The 27,281-nt window shown below is 44.7% G+C and overlaps 1 protein-coding gene across 1 annotated transcript in view; it reads right to left on the bottom strand.

Moving 5' to 3' along the window:
- The window catches only part of LOC147725878 (putative E3 ubiquitin-protein ligase HERC1), a 1,064,842-nt gene that overhangs the window by 181,959 nt on the left and 855,602 nt on the right, over nucleotides 1-27,281 (bottom strand). The window contains exons 54-55 of the mRNA XM_086963380.1: nucleotides 13,498-13,671; nucleotides 7,731-8,015 (exon numbers count right to left, since the gene is read on the bottom strand). Of these exons, the coding sequence (XP_086819506.1) occupies nucleotides 7,731-8,015; nucleotides 13,498-13,671 (459 nt within the window). The remainder of the gene's footprint in view (nucleotides 1-7,730; nucleotides 8,016-13,497; nucleotides 13,672-27,281) is intronic.

Here is a 27,281-nt window from a genome sequence, read left to right as displayed (position 1 = left end):
CACAACACCAAAGTGGTGTTGCTGGAAAAGGGAGAGTGGGTCAGGGTCAAGCTCCCAACTCTTCAAAAGAAAGGTGAAAGCAAGTACAGTCAACCCTTACAAGTTAGAGAAGTGCGAGGCAGAGCAGCCTTACTCAGCGATGGCAAAGTGTGGTCCCAAGACCGCATGGCAAGAGTCAACAGGATCATGAAATGGCCAGTGGTCAAGGCAGAGGAGCAGCTATCCGGAGGAGAAGAGGAAATACAAATAGGTGAAAGTATCAAGGAGGAAGAGCACGCGGAAAGCCATGAGGAAGGGAACGAAGAATCACAGACACCGGCGGAGGTAGGAAACAACAAAGTCCCGACTGGAGTCATAGAGAACGGTAACCAGGTGGACACCAGGAGTCTCCCCGAGGGAGGCAACAGTGAAGAACACAACCTGGTAAGGCGCACCCGCATGGGGAGGACAGTAACCCTGCCTTCCCGATTCAGAGACTACGACATGAGTGAACATTGATTTAAGACTCTAGCGATTGTTATTGTTTGGATTAAAAAGGGGGAGATATGTGGTGTCGCACTCTAGCCTACGGCCGTCAACGTGATGACGCGTTACGCACGTAGCTAGAGCGTGAGACGCGCGCATGCGCAGAAGCGACAGATTGGAAGGCGCGTACAGGGTTTAACGGCAGTAGCAACCGGAGCTTGTCGCAGTTAGACGCTCGGCGCTCTATGGGAGTGTATCTTTGTTTCTTGTTAAATAAATTACAAAGCAACATCAGCAAGGCTCAATGTGCTGTGTGGGGACCTACATGCATCATTACAATAAACAGCACACGCACAAAACATCAGGAAGAGCCCATTACCAGGCACTGGACATCCCTGAGTGTGACGATTAATAAATTGAAGACAGACACACACAGCATTGTGTGATCAGCCACAGAAACTAACACAGAAGCTCAGTCTACCCAGATCCACATCACAGCTTTGCACATAAACAGTGCGCTTCATTTTACAGCTCAGTACACTCGTATTGTGTACAAGTGCAATCAAGTGACCCTGGGAGGTCAGGAAATCCTGTTGTTGCACAGATGTGTGCTTCGCTGGGTGAGTGCCCAAGGGAACTACACATGCTGCTAACTGGCTCTCTGCAAAGCATCCATCACTTAGATTGCTGGAGGTTGGCTGAGAAATGCCACAGGGCATCTCTACTGTCTGCGGTGCGGCGCTTGTTGAAAACAAGTCCTGCATAACCAGCATTTGTAGGGACTGGTAGTGGATCCCTATGTTGAGCTCCAGGGTATCCATTTTGATGAAAATGGTTTGTACGCGCCCATATAAAGCCTGCGTATTCTACCGGTCTCGAGCTAACTTATGTATAGGGGTTCCAGCCTGTCATTCCTGACTTTCATCCTTCATTGCTGTGCTATTTGAGGCCATTCATTGGTAGTCCACCACAAGTAATAAAGTCACTATGCTTGCTAGGTCCAGTAAAGGTTTCAGTAATTTAAACCTGAGTTCAACCCCTGGTAGCTACAGCACAGCGAAGGCAGGTTCAACTTAAGAATATGTGTAAATCATTTACAAGTATCTAAACAGTGAAAAAGTTGAAAAAAAAAATAATTAAAAAAAACACTCTAATATATAAAAAATAGAGGCCATTTTAATGAATAGCAAAAATCCAATAAGGGGACCCAGAGATATGAGTTTTCAAAGTTTTAACTATAAATAGCGCTAAAAAGAACAAGGCACCTACCGCGGAGCACTGGTTGTACTAGACCGTTTCAAGGATATGGTTTGAGGTCGATTGTGTTGGAGCATGGTTCAGAAACAAGGACCAAATTAATATAGTGGACCAGTTACTCCCCTCCCCCCCAACATCAACAGCTTTCTGAGAATGCAAGCAGTGGGCTGGTGCCGAGAAATTTCGGTTAGGTATCAACGGAGTCAGCTGCCGATATTCATGCTGAGGGAAACTGTTGATTTATGCAAAAAAGGCTCCAGTGGGAGAAGTTCACATTTCTGCATCCTGGAGTTCTTCGGCATAATCGGAACTTGTCAATAGTTTCTTTGAGGGAGCTGCAAGTCGAAGTCGAAGAATTGATGGTTTCAGATGTTTGGAAGGGAAGATAACAGGAGCTATGCGGCGATGCACCCTCAGCAGATCATTTGGCAGAATGGCCGTGGGCCCTAGCTAGTTCTCCTATAGAATGTTAATAAGATACCATTTTTTGGGCTAGGCAGAAGGAGTACACTCTGACATCAGCCAAGGATTCCAGGACCTCAGGAACAGCAATTTTGGGTTCCAGACTCACATCACTCGAAGCCGTCAGCCGGGTCCAGGACAGTTCCAGTTGAGACTGGTCAGCTGGGCGCTTCCATGGAAGTAGGCTTCCTGCAGGTTTTATATCCCTGTAGCTTAACAGGAGGTCATCCAAGTGAATCTTGGAGTCTACTTCTATGTGCAGTGTACAACTAGGAGCAGGTACATCCTTTGGGGTCCTCCTCACAGGTCTCAACAGAAAGTGCATTCCTTGTTCTGTCTTCTATAGGCCCAGTTATGCTCTGAAGAGGGTGCCACAATTATGTCAGGCACTAACCTGTGTGTGGGGGTGACTCCTGCCCTCTCCTTATCCAATAAGGAAAAAGTTCTCAGGGGTCACCCAGCCCACTTTTGCAGCATTTCCTATATGCCCCACTGCAAACAATCCAACAGTGCCCCTCTCTACCAAAACACAAGATGGCAGAACCTTTCTTCGCTTGTGCAGAGCGACTGTGCCAAAACTAGACATTTGTGGTCACTCACACCCGATTCTGGGGGCTGCTCTTCTCCCATTGGGATTGGTACCTGGCTGCCTAGCAGGAAAAAGTGGGCAGGCCCAGGTGTTACCTACAGCTGGCTATAAAGTGGTCAACCTCTTTGAATATAATTAAATTTCTGGAACTGCCTTCTCTAATAAGAGTAAAAGACCTCTCACAACCATGACCTTTGTCTCCACCCTGGGAGCAAGTTCACACCTTATCAAGGACCTATTCAGCCTCTGGGTGGCAGCTAAAGGTATTGCTTCAACATGAAATACCTTGAAAAAACAAGAGATAAGAGGCAATTAGAAAAAGAGGAACAAATTATTTAATTAAACATAGGGCTGGGAGAACAGTTAGAGGCATAGGGTCTGGGAACATACAATCAATATGACTTGGGTTTTTATACAATTAACTGAATGCCATAAAATAGTTCCTGCAATCCTTTTTTGGTAAGAAATGTGAAGCGCTGTCTTTGGAGGCATAAATTAATGTATTTGATGAGGAAGCTAGGTGGGCCTCGACCTAGTGTGGAAACAATGTGGCCAGTGGGTAAGGTGTACAGATGTGTGGCATGCAGACGGCGTCGCCACTGTGTGTGCTGTGTCCTAGTTGGCTATGTGCTCCTAACTTCATGTGCATCTGACTTTATGGTGTTTCGGGAATGTGTGTACCCCTCTGGTATGTGTATCGTATTGGGGCCCATCTCCCTGGGCCACTGTGGTGTTGCTGCACCTATCTGTGGGCTTGATCTGGGAATTCCTGTTCGTGCATTTGTCTGCCATCCACCTGCCACCTCACTTGTGACCTGTCAGTCAGTGGCCTTTGGCCTGGGTCTCAGCACCTGTTGTCTACGTAAATCTGATTTGGGGTTGACATGGAATTCATAACTGGCAAATTAGCCAATAAATGTGCGCCTCTATCGTTATACACGATGTATCGTTATTCATATTGACATTGACTCAGAGGCTCATGCAAATGAACTTCTGGAAGCTTTAGGCAGGCAAAAAGGTGACTTTTAAAAAGTACCTTAATCAGATTTGTAGTACATATTTTAAAAAGTCCAAGAATTTACTTTTTAGCTCTTTCCTAGGTGGAGGTAATGCTATTTAATTTTATAATTAGCTCCCAATGTCACTGTAATGACATTTTGTACTTTAAATCTTTACATCACCCTCATTTAAATATCATGCACCCTGCCTTATAGGGCATTAAGGCTTACATAGGAGTGGCATTAATATCTAAAAGTGGGGTTTAGGCATGTCAGAAGGGGTTCTTTTGACAGATCGAATTTGCAGTTTAAGCCTGTGCAGCCAGGTTACTGGTGGTAGGCCTGCAGTCATGTCTCGTATTACCACTTTAATGCTGCCACAATATGTGCCACATGCCACTAGTGCCTTTTAACTTACAGGCATCGGGTGCCCTTTGTACCATTTACTAGAGGCATACAGGTAATTTAAACAGGCCAAAAAGGATACAGCCAATTCCAACATATTTTAGGAATCGGAGCATATACACTAGGGCCTGATTCGCAGAGTCCCAGTGCACAGTCAAAAAAGCAACAGAATCACCCTTAAAATAGGGGTGAACATGTAAAAATAGACTTTTCTTACCGCATAGTTTCCAACCTCATGGTTTGTTGTAGCAGAACATACATCAGGTATAGCATGATAGAGAGACCCAGCACAGCTTCGTCCATGGTGGTGAACTGCAGAACGGAAGTGTGAGCTGCTGTATTCACCTTGCGAGAGCTGCGCCTGTCCATGGCTTTTTATGTAGGTCGGACCCTGTGCGAGGTGTGTGCAAGATATTTCAGCTCCAATTATGTGTATTTTACATTATTGTGCTAATTCTGGTTTGTTTTTATTGTTTTACATCTTTTATTTTATTCTCTACTCTTTCAGGAACTATTACCACCTGCTTTTGACTGGAAGGGCCCGATTTACCAAATTCTCATGCAATGGAGGGAAGCAGCTAAAAATACTGCATCCCGTTCAAAGGAGAGAGCAGGAGAGCATCTTATCTACAGAGATATGGCACTCGCCTCCCCTCTCCCTATTTTGCTGCTGAGAGCCACACACACACCTTTGTGTCATAGTGCAAGGGTTTGTGCGTGAGCCTAGCATAGGGTATGTTCTAGAAGTGTACCCTTCCAGTATAAAATACTATGCTTAAATGGCTTTGAAAGCTTTTTCAACTTTATCCATCTCCGATGTGTTGGGGTAACCCGTCCACCAATATCTAAACCAGGCCCATCGTTTGGCTGATGTATCATGAATGACCCTGCCACCTTGGGGTCCAACGCCGGGGTCTAACCCTGGAGTCTAGATCCAGTCTGGTAGAAGGCGACACTGCCATCATCAGATACCCTGGCCCCCAGCTCTTTCAATAACTCTATTGCCCATCCTTTGGCCACCTGTGTTTAGCCGAGCTATTAGACGGCAAACGTTAAGGGTTTGGAGCGATCTTCTTCCTTGTCGAGGTGATGTAAAATCGACCCCTTCCGAGAATCTAGGAACAAAGTAGTTTGAAACAATGATATACTCGAAGGGATTAACAAAGATTCCCAAAATGGTGTATCTGATTTAAATAGTGAAGCGGGGAGACCATTTCCCTGCGATGCCCCTAATGGCCAAACCTTGTTCAGAGCTTCTCTCAGAGCCACAGATGTAAAAATCATTGATCCTGACTCCGAAGCACTGCTAGCTATATCTAATAGTCTACAATCATGAGCCGGTAGATCATTTGTACTCCTTAGAACAACACTTTTATGTACAATTGTTTAACATGTGATGCCTTACTGTCTGGTTCCACTCCAATCCCTTAAGTGGAAGGAAACATCCCTTCTAGAGTGTTAATAGTCAAGAGATTTCTTTTGTTCATTAAATTTATAAAGTGAACAGATATATAACCCCTGAAAAATATATTTTATCTGACAAAACCTTTCTCTTAGTGATGAAATCGAGCTCATGGCGCTGATGTGATAAGATGCTTTGTTGGTTCCATGGATCATTTCTCATAGCAATATGGAGTTTAAGCCACCTATGCCCTTAGTAATTTGCTTTCTGTTGTCTCAAATTATTTGCTTTATGATTATCTATAAAATAGTACTGAATTATTAAGGCATCAGTCTCATAAGTGCACTAAATTGTCCAATTTTTACTCCAAATTTTGTACATTTAAGTCGGTTATGGCCATGGAGATGGCAAGTTTTATAATGAATCTATTTCTGTATCTTATTTATTGAACTACCAGTTTAATGCGCTTGTTTCTGAATTGGGTTAATGGTGGAGAGTTGTTAAAGATCAAACTCCTGCTCCATGACAAGATGGGGCAGTCCACGTCCCCTACTGCTGTGTGAGATGCTGCTGGTGCATGAATCAAATTGTGGGGTACGGATCCCTTTAAAGGGCTTCTCACCATGCTAACATGTACATGTGCAACAATTTCAAAAGTGATGGGGTAAGGAAGAAGAGCTTTCTGATGTTGTCATTTTTCCGATACCTAAGTCTACTTAGTGACTGTGAGATTATTCTTACTCTCTCCCAGGTTAATAAAAAGAAAGTAATTTCTATGCCTCGCTTTCCACCTCCGGCTGATTAACTTCATTATCTCTCCGATGTTGGCCCTGAATGTCCTCAGCCAGTGATCTCACCAGGCAACAGCGGAAAATGAGATCCTAGCAGTATTCCCACCACGGTTGTCCAGCTATCTATGTATGTACACGGCAGATGCGCAAGGCAGGGAGATCACAGTGATAATTCAACCATGGTCCTACATTTAGTCATTCATATAGCGTGCTACAGAAGTTAGCTGGAGCCTGCCGCAAATTCCACTCCTAGTAAATCACTTCAGGCCTGATTCACAAAGGTAAATTTAGGCAAAAAATCTAAGGGCCCAATTCACAATGGTAAACTTGGGCCAAAAGTCAAACCTCCAGATGCATCAAGCATCCATTTTACGATTCCTTATTAGGGAAAAATAGGGAATCGCTAATAAGGAATAGCAAAATGCTACGCAAGAAGAACTCGCTAAAAAAATAGCGAATTCTTAAAATTCCTTAATTGTGACTCGCAAATTGCGAGTCGCAATTAAGGAATACCTCCCCACTCATTCCTATTATCCTAGAGGCTCATAGGAATGAATGGGAAGACATTCTCAATTTGCGAATCTCAATTAGCGAATCGTAAATTGAGAATGCAATTTCAAGGGTGCAGGGGTGTCCAAAGGACACCCTGTTACACCCCTGAAATTGATCTGTGCACATATGTTGCGCACACACATGCTCTTAGGGCATGTGTGAGTGCAACATGAAACCTTGAAAAATGCACAAAAGTGAATTTTTCAAAGTTTTTGCAAATTACCATGAAGTTGAACTTCATGGTAATTTGCCACTCCTATCAGCGAAATCGCTAATTTTTTTAACTTTGATGCATTGCATTTAAGGAATCTCAATTTGAGATTCCTTAAATGCAAGTAATCGCAATTTAGCGAATTTTTAATTTGCGATTTTTGCATTTGGGATGATGCATCCCAAATGCAAAAATACCGGTCGCAAACAGGCAGATTCTGAGAATCTGCCCCTTTGCGAGCAGATTTTACCTTGATGCATCTGGGCCCAAGTTTAGAGCTAAAGTCTAACTATACAAGTAGTAAAGTTCGACTTTTGGTCTAAGTTACAATTTTGGTCTAAACTTAGACAAAAAGCCTAAGGGCCAAATTCACAAAAGTAAACTTGGGCCAAAACTATGTTTAGACCATAAGCCTAACTTTACAAGTAGCAAAGTTAGACTTTCGGTCTAAGTTAGACTTTTGGTTTAGGAAATAGACCAAAAGTCTAACTTTAGTTAGGTTTTTGGTCTAAACTTAGACTTCAGGTCTGGATTTTTGGTCTTACTTTACCTTTGTGAACCAGGCCCGTGGGAGGTACAGAAGAAAGCCAGGTCTTACCAGTGCTGCAACTGCTGCAGCCTCAGGAGTCTCCTCTAGGTTGCTAGTGCTGAAGTGTTCAGGGAAGGCGCTCCGCTTGGCTAAGGCTTCCAAGCACTTGGCGGTGATGGAGAAGTTGTGCAGCCAGGACCAGTCGGTAGAGGCTGCTGGTACCTCAGTGCCTACATGATGAGGTGGAGTTGGGCGTCTACAAATCAGGTCATCTAGGCCGAGCCCCACTGCTAAGGAAACCAGGCTCTGCAGGAAGGCGCTGTGAAGGAGCTGCTCGCCCTGGGACACCAGGGGCTGTGGAGGACGCAAAACAGAGAAAACTATTTTTTTAATATAGTCCGCTAGCATATCAATTACATAAGGTTATTTTAATGTACTATTATGCAAAGCAGCCTGCAATCTCATTCAAAACATGCCTCTAATTTCCTCATTACAGTCTAGTCATGACATCTCTAGGCACCTGTGATAAGAAAAGGACACAGATGCTCACCTATGATAAGTTAGTAATGTGCGGTGTGGTACTTACTCCCATGTATAAGTCGTCTGGCGCTCAGTGCAAAACCCAAAAACTCCCTATGGAATCCCACTCCACCGATTACTTGTAGCCCGGTGCTTTCGCACACTTGCTTTTCTCACATGTAGGAACACCTGACCTGATTCTACTGGCTGTAAAGACTGGCTGGCAACATTTCTTTAGGCTTCTCAGTTAATCCTCAACAGATGGCCCCACCAAAGACCTTCTCTGGCTAGAATGCTTCTTCACCTTCCCCTTCCTAGCCTTACCACCCCCCATTCATAGAAACCCCTGCTCCCATTTACTGCCAGAGCTACAGAGACACTGCATAAGGGTTGTATTTGACCTTTGTTACAGGCATGGGTACTTCTAGCAATACCCATGTAGGGAGTGAGGCTACAGACTGGCTGCTGTGAAACATGTACAAATGCAAAAAGAACAGATGATGGATGAAATGCTGAATAAATCAAACATTCACCTCAGTCACAGATATGGGTTAAATCCATTGTTTTCTTTGCATGCCATGTCATTCCAGCTCAGACCCAGCCATATGCAAATCAGTCTTGACAGAACGGCCATTCCAGGTCCAGGTCCTCCCTGGACCAGCAACAAGCATTGTGGGACTGGTTTTGGGGTATCACTCAATCGTGGTTCGCATGCTACTATTTTGGTATATGGATTGGTCTCCCCATGGAGACAGCTGTATATTTGTGCTCCTTATGTGTTCTATTATCAAAGTATGTTATGCATTGTGGTTATATCTCCAGGTAGGAGATATTGCAATGTGTTATTGAGTATTTATGATAAAATCGTATATCGAATATAGCCCTACCAGCCTTCGGCTGAGGCAGCTTGTCAGTCATACTATGAGCCAGATTACCCTGTCCGAAATGTTGACAGATTAGTACCATGGTGGAGATGAGGAACAAAAAAAAAAAAGAGTATTTATAAAAAATACATATTTTTATAACTACACTGTGTGGTTCTTTTTCACTTAACCTACACCATAAGATTAAGTACTGGTAAAACAAGCTGTTTTACACTCCTTCTGGACTAAACCTGAAAGCTGCTCTCCACAGCTACCACTTCGAGAGCTTTCTAAGGTTGTCTAAGAACACTAAAATCACCATAAGGGCTGTCTGGATTAGTGCGGGGTGCTTCACTTACATAAGTCTGCACTATATACTAAGCCAGCCTCCTACAGAAGGTGTTAACATTCTTTTGTGTGTGGAAGCAGACTCTTCTCCATCTCCTCTCAGGCCTACAAACTGCACATTTAAGATGTTTTACTTCAGCTGAGACCCACAGGTTGTTTCTCCTTCATGTGGAAAGGAATTTCTGTCCATGGCCAGGAAGTTGATTGGCATAGAATCATATTGGGCCACTTTGGTGAACGGACTTATGAAGGGGTTTGTTTGTTGTGACTCACTGAACAGAGAAAAGGTCATGTCTGAAAAGTGTCCTGTTGACTCAAGGTTCAGCAGCTCAGATTTTAGGACCAATAAGTTGTTTACAAAATTCAGCACCCACCAATGGCTGCCTCAAAGGACAGGTTCAGAACACCTACAAGGACAGGATCTTTGTCAGCTGCCAGTGCAACAATATCTTCTGTGAAAGAGGAGAGTTATGGCAATGTAAATTTAACATGTTTGAAGGACAGGATCAAGCTTGTGGCCAGGGGATGGGGTTAAGATAAAAACTCAGGGTTTTAGTCTGTGTCAAACTGTGACTGGGTTGTTGGCATGGTGATTGTAATAGTTCTCGAGCATCAATGGATGCTTGCACAGGGCCTTACATACTTTATTGTTCTGAGATATTCCACTATGAATGCATCACTGTGAGCCATACGAAAAGGGTGAAATGGGAGGAGATGCACAGAACCACAGACAACAGTTAGACAAAACCATTCAATTCAAGCTACAAACCAGTAAGACCACTAGGAAATGGACTTCCATGGATATGTCAGCTTTTTAAAACTTTTTAAATACTTCCCTTCCCCTAGAGAGTACTAATGTGGAGGTAGCTGACCTCAGGTTTAAAGAATGGCTAACTTCAGCGATCAATATCTATGCCCCTCCTACGCGTCTTTGCAGCTCTAGGAGCTCGGACGCACATAAATGGTTCACACCGGAGTTAAAAAAATTAAAATTGGAAGTGAGGCAACCGGAAAGGGCATGGCGCTCTCAGTACTGCCCTCAAGCTAGGGCTATCTACTGCCTAGCCAGGAAAGAATACCCAAAAATTCTACATAATCATAAGACTGCTTATTTCTCTACTAAAATTTTAAACTCTACCAACAAGTCGAAAGAAATTTTCAGGATAGTGAACGACTTATGCAATGATGACAGAACCTCTCCTCCGGTAGTTCCTTCACAAACACTCTGCAACTCCTTGAATGATTTCTTCAGCGAAAAGATTCTACTGATTAAACAGAACATATCCACACTTCCAGTTTGCGCCCCTGTGGATGATATCTTTTTTAATCCTTTAACATTACACTCTTTTCCTCCCATTGATTTGAAAGTTTTTTTAGAGTTACTGTCTAGAGTCAAATCAGGCTCCCCCATGGATGTTTGTCCTCCTCAAATTATGAGGGAAATTGGCCGGGCCATCCCCAATAGTATGATACCCTTGCTTAACAACTCTCTCATATCAGGGACAGTCCCCAGCAGTTTCAAGCAAGCCTTATTGATACCCCTCACTAAGAAACCTGGTATTGACCCTTTGGACCTCACGAATTATCGGCCTATATCCCTGCTGCCCTTTTTATCCAAAATTTTGGAGGCTCATGTCACCAACTGCCTCTCAAACTTTGTGGAAGAATCGGGCTATCTACAACCTAACCAAGCGGGATTTCGGCCTGGTCATTCTACCGAGGCAGTAATACTAGCAGTTCAGAGCACCTTGAGGTCCAATGCCGACAAAAATCTTCACCAAGCCCTGGTGCTTCTTGATCTGTCCGCAGCATTCGACACGGTTGACTATTCCATTCTGGTCAACCGTGTCGAACAGGCCGGCCTCAGAGATTCTGCCTTGGCCTGGCTGAAATCGTTCATATCCGAACGCACTTAGTCTGTCTGCCTAGGATCCTTTTCAGCTCCTAAAATCAATTCTTTTTGTGGGGTCCCTCAAGGCTCGTCGTTATCTCCCTTATTATTTAATTTGTATATGCGGCCCCTTCTCTTTGCTTTAAGAGAGCACAAAGTCACTGTATATAATTATGCAGATGACTTGCAGCTAGTATTCGTACTCAATTCACCTAATGCTGTGGAGGATTTTCAGGCAACCATGACCTTAATTCAGAGCTGGATGTCTTTAAATCACCTAAAATTAAACCCGGGGAAAACCGAGCTGATTTTGCCCGGTAAGAGCGAAATCAGCTGGAGCCCTAATTTCTGGCCTTCTGATATGGGCCTCCCCCCTAAAAAATCACAAACAGTAAAAAGCCTGGGAGTGACCATCAATGAGGACCTTACTTTAAAATTCCAGATTGGAACTGTGGTATCCTCTGGATTTTTTCAACTAAAGAAAATTAGGAAAATCGCACACCTCCTTACCCATACTGCCCTAATTCAGGTGGTCATGGCCCTAGTCCTCTCCCACATTGATTTCTCAAACAGCCTCTATCTGGGCCTACCTGTAGGTCAACTTAGAAGATTGCAGTACCTGCAGAATCAAGCCGCTAGACTGATCTGCAAGGTGCCCAAATGGGAATCGATAAAACCAGGCTTAGAGACTTTGCACTGGCTACCTGTGGCTCAAAGAGCCGACTTCAAAGCCGGGTGCATCATTTTCAAGGCACTGCAAGGTAAGGGCCCCCTATTCATCAGACAGCTGATTGGAAGATACATCCCCTTACGCAGCTTGAGATCAGCCCATAAAGACTTACTTGAGGTACCACGCTTTAAGAAGAAACGACAGGGAGGCAGCTGTTTTCACTTTTTAGCAGCCACCTTGTGGAATTCATTGCCTTTGGCCCTCAGACAGAGCAAGGATCTCCTTGCTTTTAGAAAGGCATTCAAGACTCACCTTTTCACACAGGCCTATTTGAAATAGAGACTCTTGCTGGTACATCCTTTGTTATGTTTTTTTTTTATCTCTCTCCAGCGCCAAGAAGCTCCTGGGCGTATGTGCGCTTTATAAATTTTAAATAACATAACATAACATAACTCTCCCCATGTCACCCTCGGATTAATAAACAAAATCTATAAAAAAAAAAAAATATTGCATGTTTAGTGCGTACCAATTGTGGATAGCCCCATAGAGCTATTGTAAGCCTCTATAAAAGGAATACATGTCTAGTGGGAGGTTTTTGAAATGATTTCTGATTGGTGTTTCCCCTTTTTCTCCCAGACCTTAAAAATAACCTAAAGGGGGCACCCTTGATAGTGTGCGACCGTCTGAGTGCTCCTTGGCCTTCTCACAGTGGACACACATTGTGACATATCTTGATAGCCTCTTAGGTGTCTGTAAGATCTCAGCTTTAAGAGTATGGCTGCATTTTATAACATTAAACTCATAGCTTCCCCCTCTCAGATCCCTCAAACATTTTTTGCACCTTATCTTATTTTCCCCATTGTATGACAGATCTTGGTATTAACTGCATATATGTGCATTTCACCTAGCATTCCCTCTGCAAAGACACCTGTAAGTGTACTGGAGAACCCCTATACCCAGACCTGACTCCTGGGGCACCCCATGGTACTTAGGCCAACAGCTCTAAGATGGAATCTGGTAGCCCTTAGGACATCTACATCACAGCAGACTGAGACGATGCTCATGGCCCAGCCCCATGGTACCCGGCCTCCAGTGCTTTGATGGGATCCGATACCCCTCAGGGAGCTGGAATCACACAAGACTGAAGCAATGCTGAGGACCCTGCCCCATGGTACCCGGCCTCCAGCGCTTCGATGGGATCCGATACCCCTCAGGGAGCTGGAATCACACAAGACTGAAGCAATGCTGAGGACCCTGCCCCATGGTACCTGGCCTCCAGCCCTTCGATGGGATCCAATACCCGTTAGGAAGCTGGAATCCCACAAGACTGAGGCAATGCTGAGGAGCCGGCCTCGCTGCTAGCCCAATGCCGCTGGCATAAGTTTGTACTTCTCTAACTCAGAAAATGATGCAGTAACTGACCATGTGTGATGCAACAAAGATATCATACATTCAGACAGTTCCAGAACTCAAACATTACCTTGACTCCAAGGCATAGGATGCTCAAGTGTTCTACTCACACACCAGGGCAGGCAGTGAACTCACCTTCTCGTATGCATACTGTGCCTTGAGCAGCATGGGTAGGCGCTCCAGGAAGACTCTCATGCAGGGCGCCTTGTGCAACCCCACAATGCCCTGGGATCGCAGGACTCTGCGGCATGAGGCCAGGATGTGGTTCTGTGAAACCCAGCTTGGAGTGCAGCCAATCACCAAGATATCCTGGAGACACAGGAGGACAGGAGATTTTTAAAAGAGCTAGACTCATCTGAGCTTATGCAGACTCTGGAAACACAAGAGTGAACGTGTGTCACTGTACTGGTGTCCTGTGCTGTACAGTATGTGTCAGCGTACAGATTCCCAGACCTGTACCGGATGTGTGTTGCTACACAGGTGCCCTATCCTGCATAATATGAGGGTCACCGATTAGAAGCTCAATAGGATGCAGGTCACTGTACACGTTCCCACTCCAATACATGATGTGTGTCGCTGTGCCCTGTCATGTACAATATAATTGTGGCCACTTGGATACCCTGTGCACTATGGGATGCGAGTGACTGATCAGCTGCCCTGTCCTAAACAGTATTTGATGACACTGTAAGGATGCTCTGTCCTGTACAGTATTGTTGGGTTGCTGCATGGGCCTTGTGGAGTAGGCTGCCTGACTTTAGCAATAAAACACACCAAACAGCAGAGTGCGTTCCTGGACACTTTTATTATATACCTTTGTGGCGTTACGGCCATGACAATCATACTCACATTAGTGGGGTCCGTCTTCCAAACACCCCTACATGACTTCTCAACATGGGGTGGTCAAACCCAAACATAACATTTCTTCTTTACCCAAACATTAAAAACACCAAAAACAGTAGCACTGAGAAACATAATTCCCCAGGTGGAAGAGTTTCCTCAGCCTTAAAGAATCAGGTGGATAAAGTGCTGCATCAGCGCCAGTCACAGATAACCAAATCTCTTGAATGAGACGTGCCAAGAGGGAAGTAATTTGCTTTGGTGATATGGTGCTAGTCACGAATCGGCATCCCTGAAGCAAATTCCTGCTGCCTTTTGAGGTTGACCTGTGTAAGGTGACCTCGGTAAACGGAACCATGATAACTGCTCAGAAGCAAGGTGAGACTATGACAAGGAATGTATCCTTTTATAGGTCTCGCCTACGCAGTGCGCATGTGCTGCGTAGGAGACCTTTAGCCGTTGTTCTGCTGTTTTTCGAAGCACATACTGGTGCTTGTGTCGGCATACACCTTGCGGCACTGTGCAGGGGTGCGCCACAAGCACCAGTATGAACATCCAAAAACAGCAGTCTGTACACACACGCACACACCACTCCCAGGTTGCCCTTAGGCACAAATGTTACCTGTGCGAGAGCGCTGCGCAGACAGGCGTATTCCTTGTTAATTTTTACCAGCAAGCATCTGTCAGATTAACTGCTCAATCACCAACACTCAACCGGGGCGTGTCGGCACCTGTAAAAGACTACTCGCTGACCGAGGGTTCAAGGAGCCAAGTCTCGTTTCCCCTGCTGACACCCTCTTGAGAAACCAAGAGACATCCATTCACAGTGACCCCGTCCAATAACAGCGAAGGTGCAAGGAAAGATAGTACGCATCTTCACTCTGTTCCTGAGATCTGTCAGTCACAAGAAGAGCCAAGTGATGGGGTTGAAACTCTCTGGCGGCAAGTTACTGAGAGGTACCACCTCATGCCGTGTCCCCTTAAGAACTCATTTATTATGCTGATTCATGCAGGGAGCACTGGGGCTCCCCTTGCTTCTGGCATGTGGGGTGAGCCGGTATTACCTCAGAAAACCATAGAGAGCACACTCCATGTTTTGCCCACTTGCCAAGGCAATTCTGAAGATTTTGTTCAAAGTCTGTGTGAACCTTTCTGCCTCTCCATTGGCTTGTAGCCAGCGTGGCGTGATTCTTCTGTGAATGATGCCATGGGATTGTAAGTACTCAGTAAACTCCTGCCCACTGTCTGTTTGAAGCTCACGAAACAAACCATGAGTAGCCATGATTTTTTCCAATCGCGGAATTGTTTGGCTGGCTGTCGTTTATTCGATTATCTCAATTTCAGGGCATTTAAAAAAATTGTCAATGATGACCTGTTGTTGACTCGATGATCTAATTTTCAGGATATTAAAAAAAATCATCAATGATGACCAGCATGTGTCTGCAATCAGATAGACTTCCGAAACCCGCACTGGCCCTGTGCCTTGGGATGGGTGGTATGGTCTCAATGATGATCAGTGCTGATGTGTCTGCAGCTCCAGCAGCTTGACACAGTGGGCATTGCCAAACAGTAGGTTCCACCAGATCATCCAGATTCGGGAACCATGCTTTGCACTGCAGTCTGGCTTTGGTTCTGACGATCCCCTAGTGAGATGAGTGAGCAAGGTCAACTACCTGTTGTTGCATGGTTCTCGGAATTACCAATTGGGGGCCTCTCATTAGATACCCTTCCAGGAAGGCAACTAGCTTGCCGCCTTCTCGAGACGAATGGATCCCTCGACCACTCGCAATCCGGTTTCCGAACCAACCACAGCACCGAGACCGCCCTCATCGCAGCCACTGCTGACATCCGAGCCCTGCTCGACAACGGGGAAACAGCGGCCCTCATCCTCCTGGACCTCTCCGCAGCGTTCGACACTGTCTGCCACCGCGCCCTAGTGCAGCGCCTCAACAACACCGGAATCCAAGAGAAGGCACTCGAGTGGAGCATCTCCTTCCTCGACGGAAAAACCCAGAGAGTCCGCCTCCCCCGTTCAGATCCAAGGCCACCAAAGTCATCCGCGGCGTACCACAAGGGTCATCTCTCAGCCCCACCCTCTTCAACATCTACATGAGCCCCCTCGCGGCCATCGCATGCCAACACAACCTCAACATCATCTCCTACGCCGACGACTCTGCCACCCCCAGAACTAACCTACACGATGGGATGAAAGACGTAGCAGAGTGGATGAAGAACAGCCGCCTGAAACTGAATTCAGACAAGACGGAAGTCCTCATCCTGGGATCATCACCCTCTGCCTGGGATGACTCCTGGTGGCCCCCCGCCCTAGGCAGCGCACCCAAACCAACAGACCACGCACGCAACCTGGGCTTCATCCTGGACTCCTCCCTCTCAATGACCAGACAAGTCAACGCCGTCTCATCGTCATGTTTCAACATCCTACGCATGCTCCGAAAGATCTTCCGATGGATTCCCACCGCAACCAGGAAGACGGTCACTCAGGCACTCGTCACCAGCCGACTGGACTACGGAAACACCCTCTACGCCGGAACCACAGCCAAATTGCAGAAAAGACTCCAACGCATCCAGAACGGCTCCGCACGACTCATCCTGGACATCCACCCAACACAGCCACATCTCCGGACACCTGAGAGACCTGCACTGGCTCCCCGTCAGCAAAAGAATCACGTTCTGACTCCTCACCCACGCACACAAGGCCCTCCATGACCTGGGACCCAGGTACCTCAACAACCGCCTGACCTTCTACACTCCCACCCGCCAGCTAAGATCAACCAGCCACGCCCTCGCCGCCGTTCCATGCATCCGAAGAGCCACCACGGGAGGAAGATCCTTCTCCTACCTGGCTGCCAAAACCTGGAACTCCCTCCCCATCCACCTCTCCTTCAGGAAGCAACTCAAGACCTGGCTGTTCGAGCAGTAGCGGACCCCTCCTCCCCCAAGCGCCTTGAGATCCTCTTGGTGAGTAGCGCGCTATACAAATGTTATGATTGATTGATTGAACTAGCTCCAGTTGAACATTACGGAGAGAGACCAGGGTTAGCGTGTGTCAGAGGTACAATAGGAGGCCTTTTAACTGAGTTTTTGTCAATTTCCAGACGTTACCGCAAAGATTGACCGGTTTAAGGCAGTCATCAGAGTTGCTGGCCTTATCAATGTCGATAAGGGAGATAGGGAGCTGCTTAGACTGCTCTACCACACCTTAAACATATTCTTCTACTTCCTTCGCATCTGATTCTTTTTCCACAGTGGCAGCATTTTGTGATTCAGGGCAATACACCACAGAGAACTGGTACGCTTGAAGTTGAAAAATCTATTTCTCTATTCTTGGAGGCAGTTTAGAGGAGGGTCCAATGAAAAGAAGAACTGGCTTATGATCTGTGAATGGTTAGCCATATAAGTAGATAAGAAAATGGCGGCAGCCCCAATGCACAGCAATGGCCTCTTTTTCAATATAGGAATTGCACTGCTCAGTTTCAGTCAGGGTACGACTGGCGTATGTCACTGGGGCCCACTCCCTATTGGGTTGCCTTTGTGATAATACAGCCCCCAAACCAGTGGGCTTGCATCTACTGATAGCTTTGACTTTCAGCTGTGGTCAAAATAAACCAAAGTGGTGTCCGTGGACAGAGCTCGTTTTGTTGTTCAGAGGGCCTTTTCATGCGGGGGTCCTCAGTTCCAAGTGGCATTGGCCTTTGTCAATTCTCGAAGCGGGGCAGTAAGGGCTGTCAGGTTCTGGATGAAGCACCCTCAATATGTAAACATCCCTAAAAAAACTACGCACCCCAGTGACAGTGGTGGGTGCCGCTGTCGATGGGATGTCATGAAGCGTTGTTGGTTCTGGCATAACCCCTTCTTCTGAGAAACAGTATCCAAAGAACATCATCTATTCTTGGAGAAAAGCGCATTTCTGTTTGTGGAGTGTAAGACCATTGTCCTTTAGTTGCTGGAACATGGCTCTTAGATGGTCAAGATGCTCCTCCAGTGTTGGGGTAAGGACCAATCAATCAATCAATCAAAGTACTTGTAAAGTGCGCTACTTACCCGTGAGGGACTCAAGGCGCTGAGGGGATGGGGTGCCGCTACTGCTCGAAGAGCCAGGTCTTGAGGAGTCTTCTGAAGGCGAGCAGGTCCTGGGTCTGCCGTAGTTGGGTAGGGAGGGTGTTCCAGGTCTTGGCGGTGAGGTAAAAGCATCTGCCGCCGGAGGTTGTTCGTTGGATGCGGGGGACAGCGGCAAGGGCGAGGCTGGTGGAGCGGAGCTGGCGGGTGGGGATGTAGAAGCTGAGTCTGCTGTTAAGGTAGGCTGGTCCGGCGTTGTGGAGTGCTTTGTGTGCATGGGTGAGGAGCTTGAAGGGGATCCTCTTGTCGATGGGGAGCCAGTGTAGGTCTCTCAGGTGGGGGGTGATGTGGCTGTGGCGGGGGACGATGACGATCATTCGGGCAGAGGCGTTTTGCATGCGTTGCAGTCGTCGTAGGTGTTTGGCTGGGATTCATGCGTAGAGTGTGTTGCCGTAGTCCAGTCTGTTGATGACGAGGGCCTGTGTCACCATTCTTCTTGTTTTGGTCAGGATCCACTTGTCGATCCTGCGGAGCATGCGAAGGGTGTTTTAGCAGGAGGAGGAGACGGTGCCGACCTGTTTAGACATGGAGAGGGAGGAGTCGAGGATGAATCCCAGGGTGCGTCCATGGTCGGTGGGTGTTGGTGCTGTTCCCAGTGTGGTCGCCCACCAGGAGTCGTCCCAGGCTGAGGGGGTGGGTCCGAGGATGAGTACTTCCGTCTTGTCCGAGTTCAGCTTCAGACCTGTTCCTCATCCAGTAGGCGACAGCCTTGATTCCCTTGTGGAGGTTGGTTTTGGCGGTGTGCGGGTCCTTGGTGAGGGAGAGAATGAGCTGGGTGTCGTCGGCGTAGGAGATGATGTTGAGGTTGTGCTGGCGGGCCACTTGTGCGAGGGGGTCCGTGTAGACGTTGAACAGCGTCGGGCTGAGGGATGAGCCCTGGGGGACGCTGCCGATGATGTCGGTGGCCTCGGATCAGAAGGGTGGGAGGCGGACGCTCTGGGTTCTGAAGGAGAGGAAGGACGGGTGCCAGTCAAGGGCCTTCTCTTGGATTCCCGCTTCTATGAGGCGTGTCTTTAGAGTGCGATGGCAGACCATGTAGAAGGCGGCTGACAGGTCCAGGAGGATGAGGGCTGATGTTTCGCTGTTGTCTAGTTGGTGCCTGATGTCGTCTGTGGCGGCGATGAGGGCTGTCTCAGTGCTGTGGTTGTGTCTGAATCCGGACTGGGACGGGTCTAAGATGTTGTTGTCTTCCAGGTGGCGGGTCAGTTGCATGTTGACGATTTTCTCGATGACCTTCGCCGGGAACGGGAGCAGGGAGAGGGGCCGGAAGTTCTTGAGGTCTTTGGGGTCCGCCTTGGGCTTCTTGAGGAGGGCGTTGATTTCGGCATGTTTCTAGCTTTCCGGTAATGTCGCTGTTTTGAAGGAGGTGTTGATGACCTTCTGTAGTTGGGGTGCGATGGCAGCGTCTGCTTTGTTGAATACGTGGTCTGGGCACGGGTCTGACGGAGATCCCGAGTGGATGGAGTTCATGACCTTGCGTGTCTCGTCGTCGTTGACATTGGTCCAGGAGGTCAGGCGGTTGGTGCTGGTGGTGTTCACAGTGGAGGTGGGGTCTGTCGCAGTCGGGACGGTCATGGTGTTGAAGCTTTCATGGATGTCAGCGATCTTGCTGTGGAAGAAGATGGCTATTGAGTTTCACAGTTCTTGTGAGGGCGGTATGTCGTTGGCGTTGGCGCCTGGGTTGGAGAGTTCCTTTACGATGCAGAAGAGCTCTTTGCTGTCATTTGCGTTGCTGTCCAGGTGGTCTTTGAAGGAGGATCTCTTGGCTAATCTGGTGAGGTGGTAATGTCTGCGGGTGGCGTCCTTGTGGGCTGAGTGGTTGTCCGGAGTGCGTTCGTGGAGCCATATCTTCTCCAGTTTCCGGCATGCGTGTTTGGAGGCCTGTAGCTAGTTGGTGAACCAGGTGTCTCTCTTGCTGGCGTGGTTGTTGGAGGGTGTCTTGAGTGGGGCGAGGGTGTTGGGGCAGTCGTGGATCCACTGTCTGAGGCTGTGGGCTGCGATGTCTGGGTGGGTAGGGTCGGTGGGTGGGTTTTGGGTGAGGGTGGTGATCAGCTGGTCTTCGGTGACTTTAATCCAGCAGCGGCGATGTAGCTGTTGGGTGCGGTAGTGCATGGATTGTTTGTTGAAGGTGAAATGGATGCAGTGGTGGTCGGTCCAGTGGAGTTCGGTGGTGTGTTTGAAGGCAACCAGAATGTTATCACTGACATTTATGACACATGTGAGGCCAGCCAAAATACCAAATTGTGTCTTGAAATACTTCTGCTGCACTCAACACCCTGAAACTGAGGTGCTTGTATTTCTGCAATCGTACATGGGTGGAAAATCCAGTGATTGCTCTGGGCTCTAGGGCTAGCATTAATTGCTGGTACCCTGCTCTCAGATCCATTTTGGAAAACCACCACAAGCCACTGACTTCTGCCACGATTTTATCAACCATGGGTGTGAGATGTCTTTCACGTCAAATGGCCAGATTGGGCAAACGTATGTCAACACAAATTCTGATCTCCCCCGGCTGCTTGTGTTTCCGGGCCGCCACTATTGGGAACACCCAGGGCATGGGGCCATCAACCTTCTCAATGATGTCTGCTTGCTCCAACTTTCGCAGCTCAGCTCCTACCTTGGGGTGCAAATGAAAAGTTACCCTTTGATGTTTCAGTGCACAGTTTGAATAGAGACATAGATATGCAGATGTATGAGACGGTCCCTGTGTTATGTACCCAAATCTAGACCTATGTATCAAAACAACCTTTCACCTACATTTGTTCTACCTTGCTCTACATACAGGTTCTAGACCTGTCCTTTCAACCAATTATGTGCTGAATAAATGTTGATTGGTTTCCTTGAAACTAGCCTAATTTATTATGCATGAGGGTTCTTAGAAAAGTCTGCTGCACATGACGTACATAACAGGATTAACATACTCTGTATAAAAGTCATGGTCATTTTCTTCCTAGGGCGATAGAACTACTTTGCATAGTTGCAAGTATTGATTTTGACTCATTTACATAACTGTACTCACAACATATCGATTGTGGCAGGAACCCTGAGGCTATCTTTGTGGTATAAAAGAACCATACCTGTACCAGATAGAAAGAGGAGACGATTTCACACTGATAATGTGGTCCCTGCACACAGCGGCTCCAGCACGCAGTGGTCTGACATCCCTTGCGGTGTGGCCAACTCGAGACCAAGAAGGGTCCTTCATTCTCTCCCATCAGGTAATGGTGTTGACTTTTTCCTAGTGGATTCTTAGCTTTACACCCACATACATGCTCGGTACAATTATGTACACTTAGGTAGGGTTGCATCATAGGAGTACGCTTGATTACTGTCATGTTTATATGCCTGCATATATTCACTGTTTTAGCACCATGGTAAAATTATACATTCTATTTAATCTCTTGGGGCTTGTAATCTTTTACACATGCTTCTGTCTAACGATCATCGCAGCAAACATGTTTTATTCTAGAATTATGTTGTTTCAATAAATGCTTATTGAAAACGTCCCCTACGATTACCTGTGTATCTCTCTGAGACTAAGTGAGTATGATTGACTGAGCAAAAAGTACTGTACTGTTTCCACGATCCCTGACGGGTTAAGGGTTGTCATGTTCGATGGTTGCTAGAAACTATTTGCTCCTTGGTAAGGCTAGGGGGCGTATGGTAGCACTGTGAGCTAGCTGGTCTATAGGGTGACATATGCTTTGGGGGAGTCTGGAATCAGGCTAGACACCAATCTCATAGTTTATGTTATCTACAAACGAGCAGATCCCATGTATTGTTAGAAACTACATGACACCTGAGACATTCTATGCCTCAAAGGGAAATGCAAGCTCATCCACCAGATCGTCCACTCTTCCTAAATGCATGCTGGAAGCAACAGTGAGAAGTTGAAGACACTCCACCATCCGACAGCTCTACAGAATTCCAGAGCCACATTTAGCCATGTGCACTGAGTGAAGGTCATGCTCGATTTTTGTCCTGAAAACGCCTGCCAGTGAGAGTGGTGTGGATGACCCATATGCAAAAACTTGGATGGAGGTAGGGCGCAAGACTAACTTGAAAAGGGAGGGTTTTTAGGACATCTTGCACCAAAATATTAACTGAGGCTCCTGTGCCGATTAACACAGGCCTGCCAGAAGGATGTTGCACCTAGCAATAGGTTTCTTCAGATATCCAGTTGGTTTTAGTGCATGGATGATGTGAACATCTCCTTCAGTGTCTTCATCATTCTTCCATGTCTTCCTCATCTTCTGGTGTGGTGGGAGACTGCATTACGTTGATGACTTTGGGCTTCACCGCCTTCTTAACTGTGGAAGAATGGCATACCTTGGCAAAGTGGTTGGGTTTGTTGCATGGCGAACACCGTTTTCCATGAGCTAGGCATGGTCCTTGGTGTGGATATGACCATCCACACCCATAAGATGTCTTGGGAGTCGAGTTGGATTTGGGACGAGGTTTCTTTGTCTGAAGTTACTACTGCCATGTGTGTGGCGCAGACATCGGAGAGTTCTTTGGAGCAACCGATCATCAGCATTTCAGCCTTGGACATCCCTGGAACTTGATGGAAGAACAATCCAGTATAAATTGGGCACAAATTTCATCATTGGTATCGGGCAAAGTACATGTGCTGGCGAAGTCTTTGAGACAAGCATAAAAATTGTCCTTGGATTCTTCCGGTAGCTGATGGACCTGGCACAACATGAATCTTTCATAATCTGGGTTTGCAAGGGGTTCGAAATAGGCTGTCAGAGCATGTTTTAACGTAGTGTGGGTGAATTGAGGGCCAACCTCAACAACAGACTTCCCCAGTTTATGGGTGACCGCCCAATCAAGTGCAATAGCATGGGGCGCTGTCGATCATTTTCCAGGTCCACCGCGGCAAAATAGGTTTCTAACCGCTCAACTCAGTCCTTCCATTTGGCAATTTGAGCAGGTGGGGGCGCATTCACTACAAACGGCTCTAGAGCAGGTACGGAGGCCATGATGAGGGCGGCAGCAGTTTCTGTACATGCCGCAAAGGTGAAGACACTGACCTTCAGCAAAGATGACGTAGTGGAGTCGACTTTCGACAGGGAGCTGGGGAAAGGAGAGGCAGGATGGTGCGAAATGGCGCCAAACATGCAGTGATAACGTCCTTAGGAATGGCGCACGCGTTCCTGTGGCGCAGGAGCATGGAATGACGATTATCTAGGGTGGGGTCTGTATCCCAGGCGTAGGGTAGGCGTGCCTATAGTGAGTGTGAGTGAGGATCGGTGTAACTGCAGGCGGGAGGTAGCAGAAATATCCTGTATGACTCCTCAGGCAGCCATGTGTTCAAATGCAGGCCAGAAAACGCTCCACTGGTGAAGAATGTCCTCAATGCACAGTGAAGAGACAGTGCTGCTGACAGTAAACGAATCACTGACAGATTATCGATTTCTAAAAAATCGACCTACTATAACATCGAGTCTCTAATATCGATAGCACTAATATCGACACCCTATACTTAACATGTAAACTACAAAAATATCGAGCAAACTATATCGATGCACAAAAATATCGTCTACAGAAATATCGTTAGCATTATTTTCGAATACCATAATATCGACACTCAATACTACATATACCACACTACAATAATATCGAATACAAAAATTTCGATAGCACTATTTTCGTCAATATCAAAATATCGATAGCTAAATTATACTCCTTTTTTTATATATAACACCAATAAATCTATTCTCTAAGTAATACACACATTTCTAATGACTTCACTAATGTATTTTCAAATTATTAAGTAACATTTAGTGTACAATATTGTGTTTTCGCTAACTGACGAAATTTGTATATAAACTCTTTGTAAACATACTTATTTAATACTTAGTACTCATTTTACATAAACTTTATTTATTACAAGACTTTTATTTTACATAAATATATCATTTCAATTCCTCAACATAAACTATATAAGAAGATATATCTTAAATGTTTTACTTAAAAAAAATTCAAACTAACCAATAGTAACTCGTCTTTACATATCTGACCAATCAGATGGCAAACTTAATTACACATAGACTATATAAACCAATCACAAACAGCCATACAAGTTGCAGGAAATATTCTTCGTGACCACATACTGCCAATTTTGGGAGCACCATCTATATTCTTCTCTTCAAGAAAATTCGTCCTAAAACTACAAGTAAGTAATCATATAGCTCTGTTAATAAATTCTAATTTTTTTGTCTATTAATTATAGACCAAGATTTGTAACCTAATTTGTTATTTCTTTATGTACTTTACCTTTAAACAGACTCTACAAACAAATCAAGTTATACTTCAACTTCAAGATACAGGACACTTTACATTTAAAAAAGGTATCTACATATGTTTAACATTTACTTAGCGTTCTTTGCCAATTATTGGCCTAACTTAAAACTCTATACTTTGTTTCTTAGCCTGTAAATGTTAATACATATTGTGCAGGCAGAATTTTTTGAGGAAAAAAAGTTACAATGCTGTGTAAAAAATATTTTCTTCCTGTTCTTAAATATGTTTTAATGTGCCTTTACTCATAATACATGTGTCATCCTCGGTTCTTTTTAGCAATTAAGTAACAATGCTTTATAACAAATGTGTATTATTTATATAACATATAAACGCATTAGTAATTTTCATCAACTTTCTCTCTAAACAGAACACAAAGGTACAGAAAACAGATAATTCACATCAAAGAACAAACATTCTGCTACTACTATAATTCTCTTGGTAAGATCATAAATAAAACATAACTAGTCTTTATAAACTCTATGGAATGTACTAGAAATAAAATGCCTCTTGTTATGCATCTGTTAGTATAATCTTCCTGTTCTTAAATATGTTTTTTTGTGCTTTTACTCATAATACATGTATCATCCCCGGTTCATTTTAGCAATTAAGTAACAATGCTTTATAACAAATGTGTATTATTTATATTACATATAAACGCATTAGTAATTTTCATCAACTTTCTCTCTAAACAGAACTCAAAGGTACAGAAAACAGATAATTCACATCAAAGAACAAACATTCTGCTACTACTATAATTCTCTTGGTAAGTTCATAAATAAAACATAACTAGTCTTTATAAACTCTATAGAATGTACTAGAAATAAAAATGACTCTTTTTATGCATCTGTTAGTATAATCTTGGAAATTTCTCTTTTTACATTCAATAAACAAAACTATTTTTAGAGACGTTATAACGTAAAACAAAAGTTACCAAGAAAAAAATGGTAACTTTTCCTATAACATACTTAATTATTTCTCAACAGACCGTGGCAATACAAGAACAACATCTAACTGAACAAGCATCTACTTTCGATAAATAGAACATTACTGGTGGTAAGTAAATTACTAGAAGAATACTAGCTTTATTTAAAATCTTTTATACATTTCATACTGTATTAATATTTGTATATTAACTTTTCTAGATACCAGAAGTAAAGAATGACTGATGATGCAAGATTTATTACATCTCAGAAAGGGAAATTTTTGTTATGCTATATGGGCTACATTTATACTCAAGAGAAACAAAAAGACCTTAAAGTGAATTGGAAGTGTACAAAATATTACTCCAATAAATGCTATGGCCGTGCTACAACAAGGGAAACTAGTGTTATAAATACCACTGAACATAATCACCCACCAAACATCTCGGAAATAGAAGTGAGATCCACTCTTGAAAATATCAAGGAATTAAGTACCAGATCAGAATTACCTACCAACGTAATTCTGAAAGAATTACTACCTAAAGTTCCCAAAGAAGCAAGAGGTCAGCTACCATCTATTGCTACCATTAAAAGAACAATAGCAAGAACAAAAAAAGCAAGTAGACCCAATATACCAACTCCTAAAACTTTTGAAGAAGTCATAATTCCGCCAGAGCTTGTAATTACTCATAATGACGAGCCATTTATATTTTATGATAATCATAGCAAGGACAAAAGAATAATCATGTTTGCAACTAATAACAATATAAAAAAATTAACTGAAAGTACTACTTGGATGATGGATGGTACTTTTTCTATATGCCCAAAACCTTTCTACCAGTTATACACAATTCATGGGCAATATCATAATACCTGTATCCCCTTCATATATTGTTTATTACCAAACAAACAAGCCACTACTTACTCTGAAATCTTACAAAAAATAAAGGAACAAAGTTCTGACTACTTCCCAATGAAAATCATCATAGACTTCGAGCAAGCTATGATTAATTCTATTTTGAAAACGTACCCACACACATCCATTCAAGGATGTTATTTTCATTTCAATCAATGTCTCTGGAGACATTTACAAAAATCTGCCCTTAGTGTTGAGTATGCAACAAATATAAATTTTGCATACCAGATCAAACATCTCATTGCTCTGGCATATGTACCAGTAACTGATGTGGCCGAACATTACAATTTGTTAATTGAAAGTCCTTTCTACACCCAAAATGAGCAAAGACTCGCCCCACTTTTAGATTACTTTGAGGACAACTGGGTAGGAAGACTACATAGGTCAGGCCACAGACGCCAGCCAAAATTTGCAATTCCCTGGTGGAATGTCTATCTACCAACACTCAACCAAGAAGCAAAAACGAACAATGCTGTTGAAGGTTGGCACAATGCCTTCCTCTCTTCTACTGGACGTACAACACCCACATTACACAAGCTAGTCTCAGCTATACAAAAAGAGCAAAGCTTTCAGGAACTACGTATGCAGCAATCAGTCATACAACTGAAACCAAAACTCTCTAGACAAACTGCTCAAATGTATTTATATCTACAACAGCAAGTCCAACTATATCCTACAACAAGAGGACTGGAATATTTAAAAATGATAGCCAAAACATTGAACTAATTGCTATAACTAAATTAATTGATAGAGATCAAACAATATCCTTAATTTAAAAAAACACATATTTTAATATAATA

This window comes from Lissotriton vulgaris, chromosome 3_1 (assembly GCF_964263255.1).
Source record: "Lissotriton vulgaris chromosome 3_1, aLisVul1.2, whole genome shotgun sequence".
Lineage (NCBI taxonomy): Eukaryota > Metazoa > Chordata > Amphibia > Caudata > Salamandridae > Lissotriton > Lissotriton vulgaris.
This window is presented reverse-complemented; position numbering and strand designations above follow the sequence as displayed.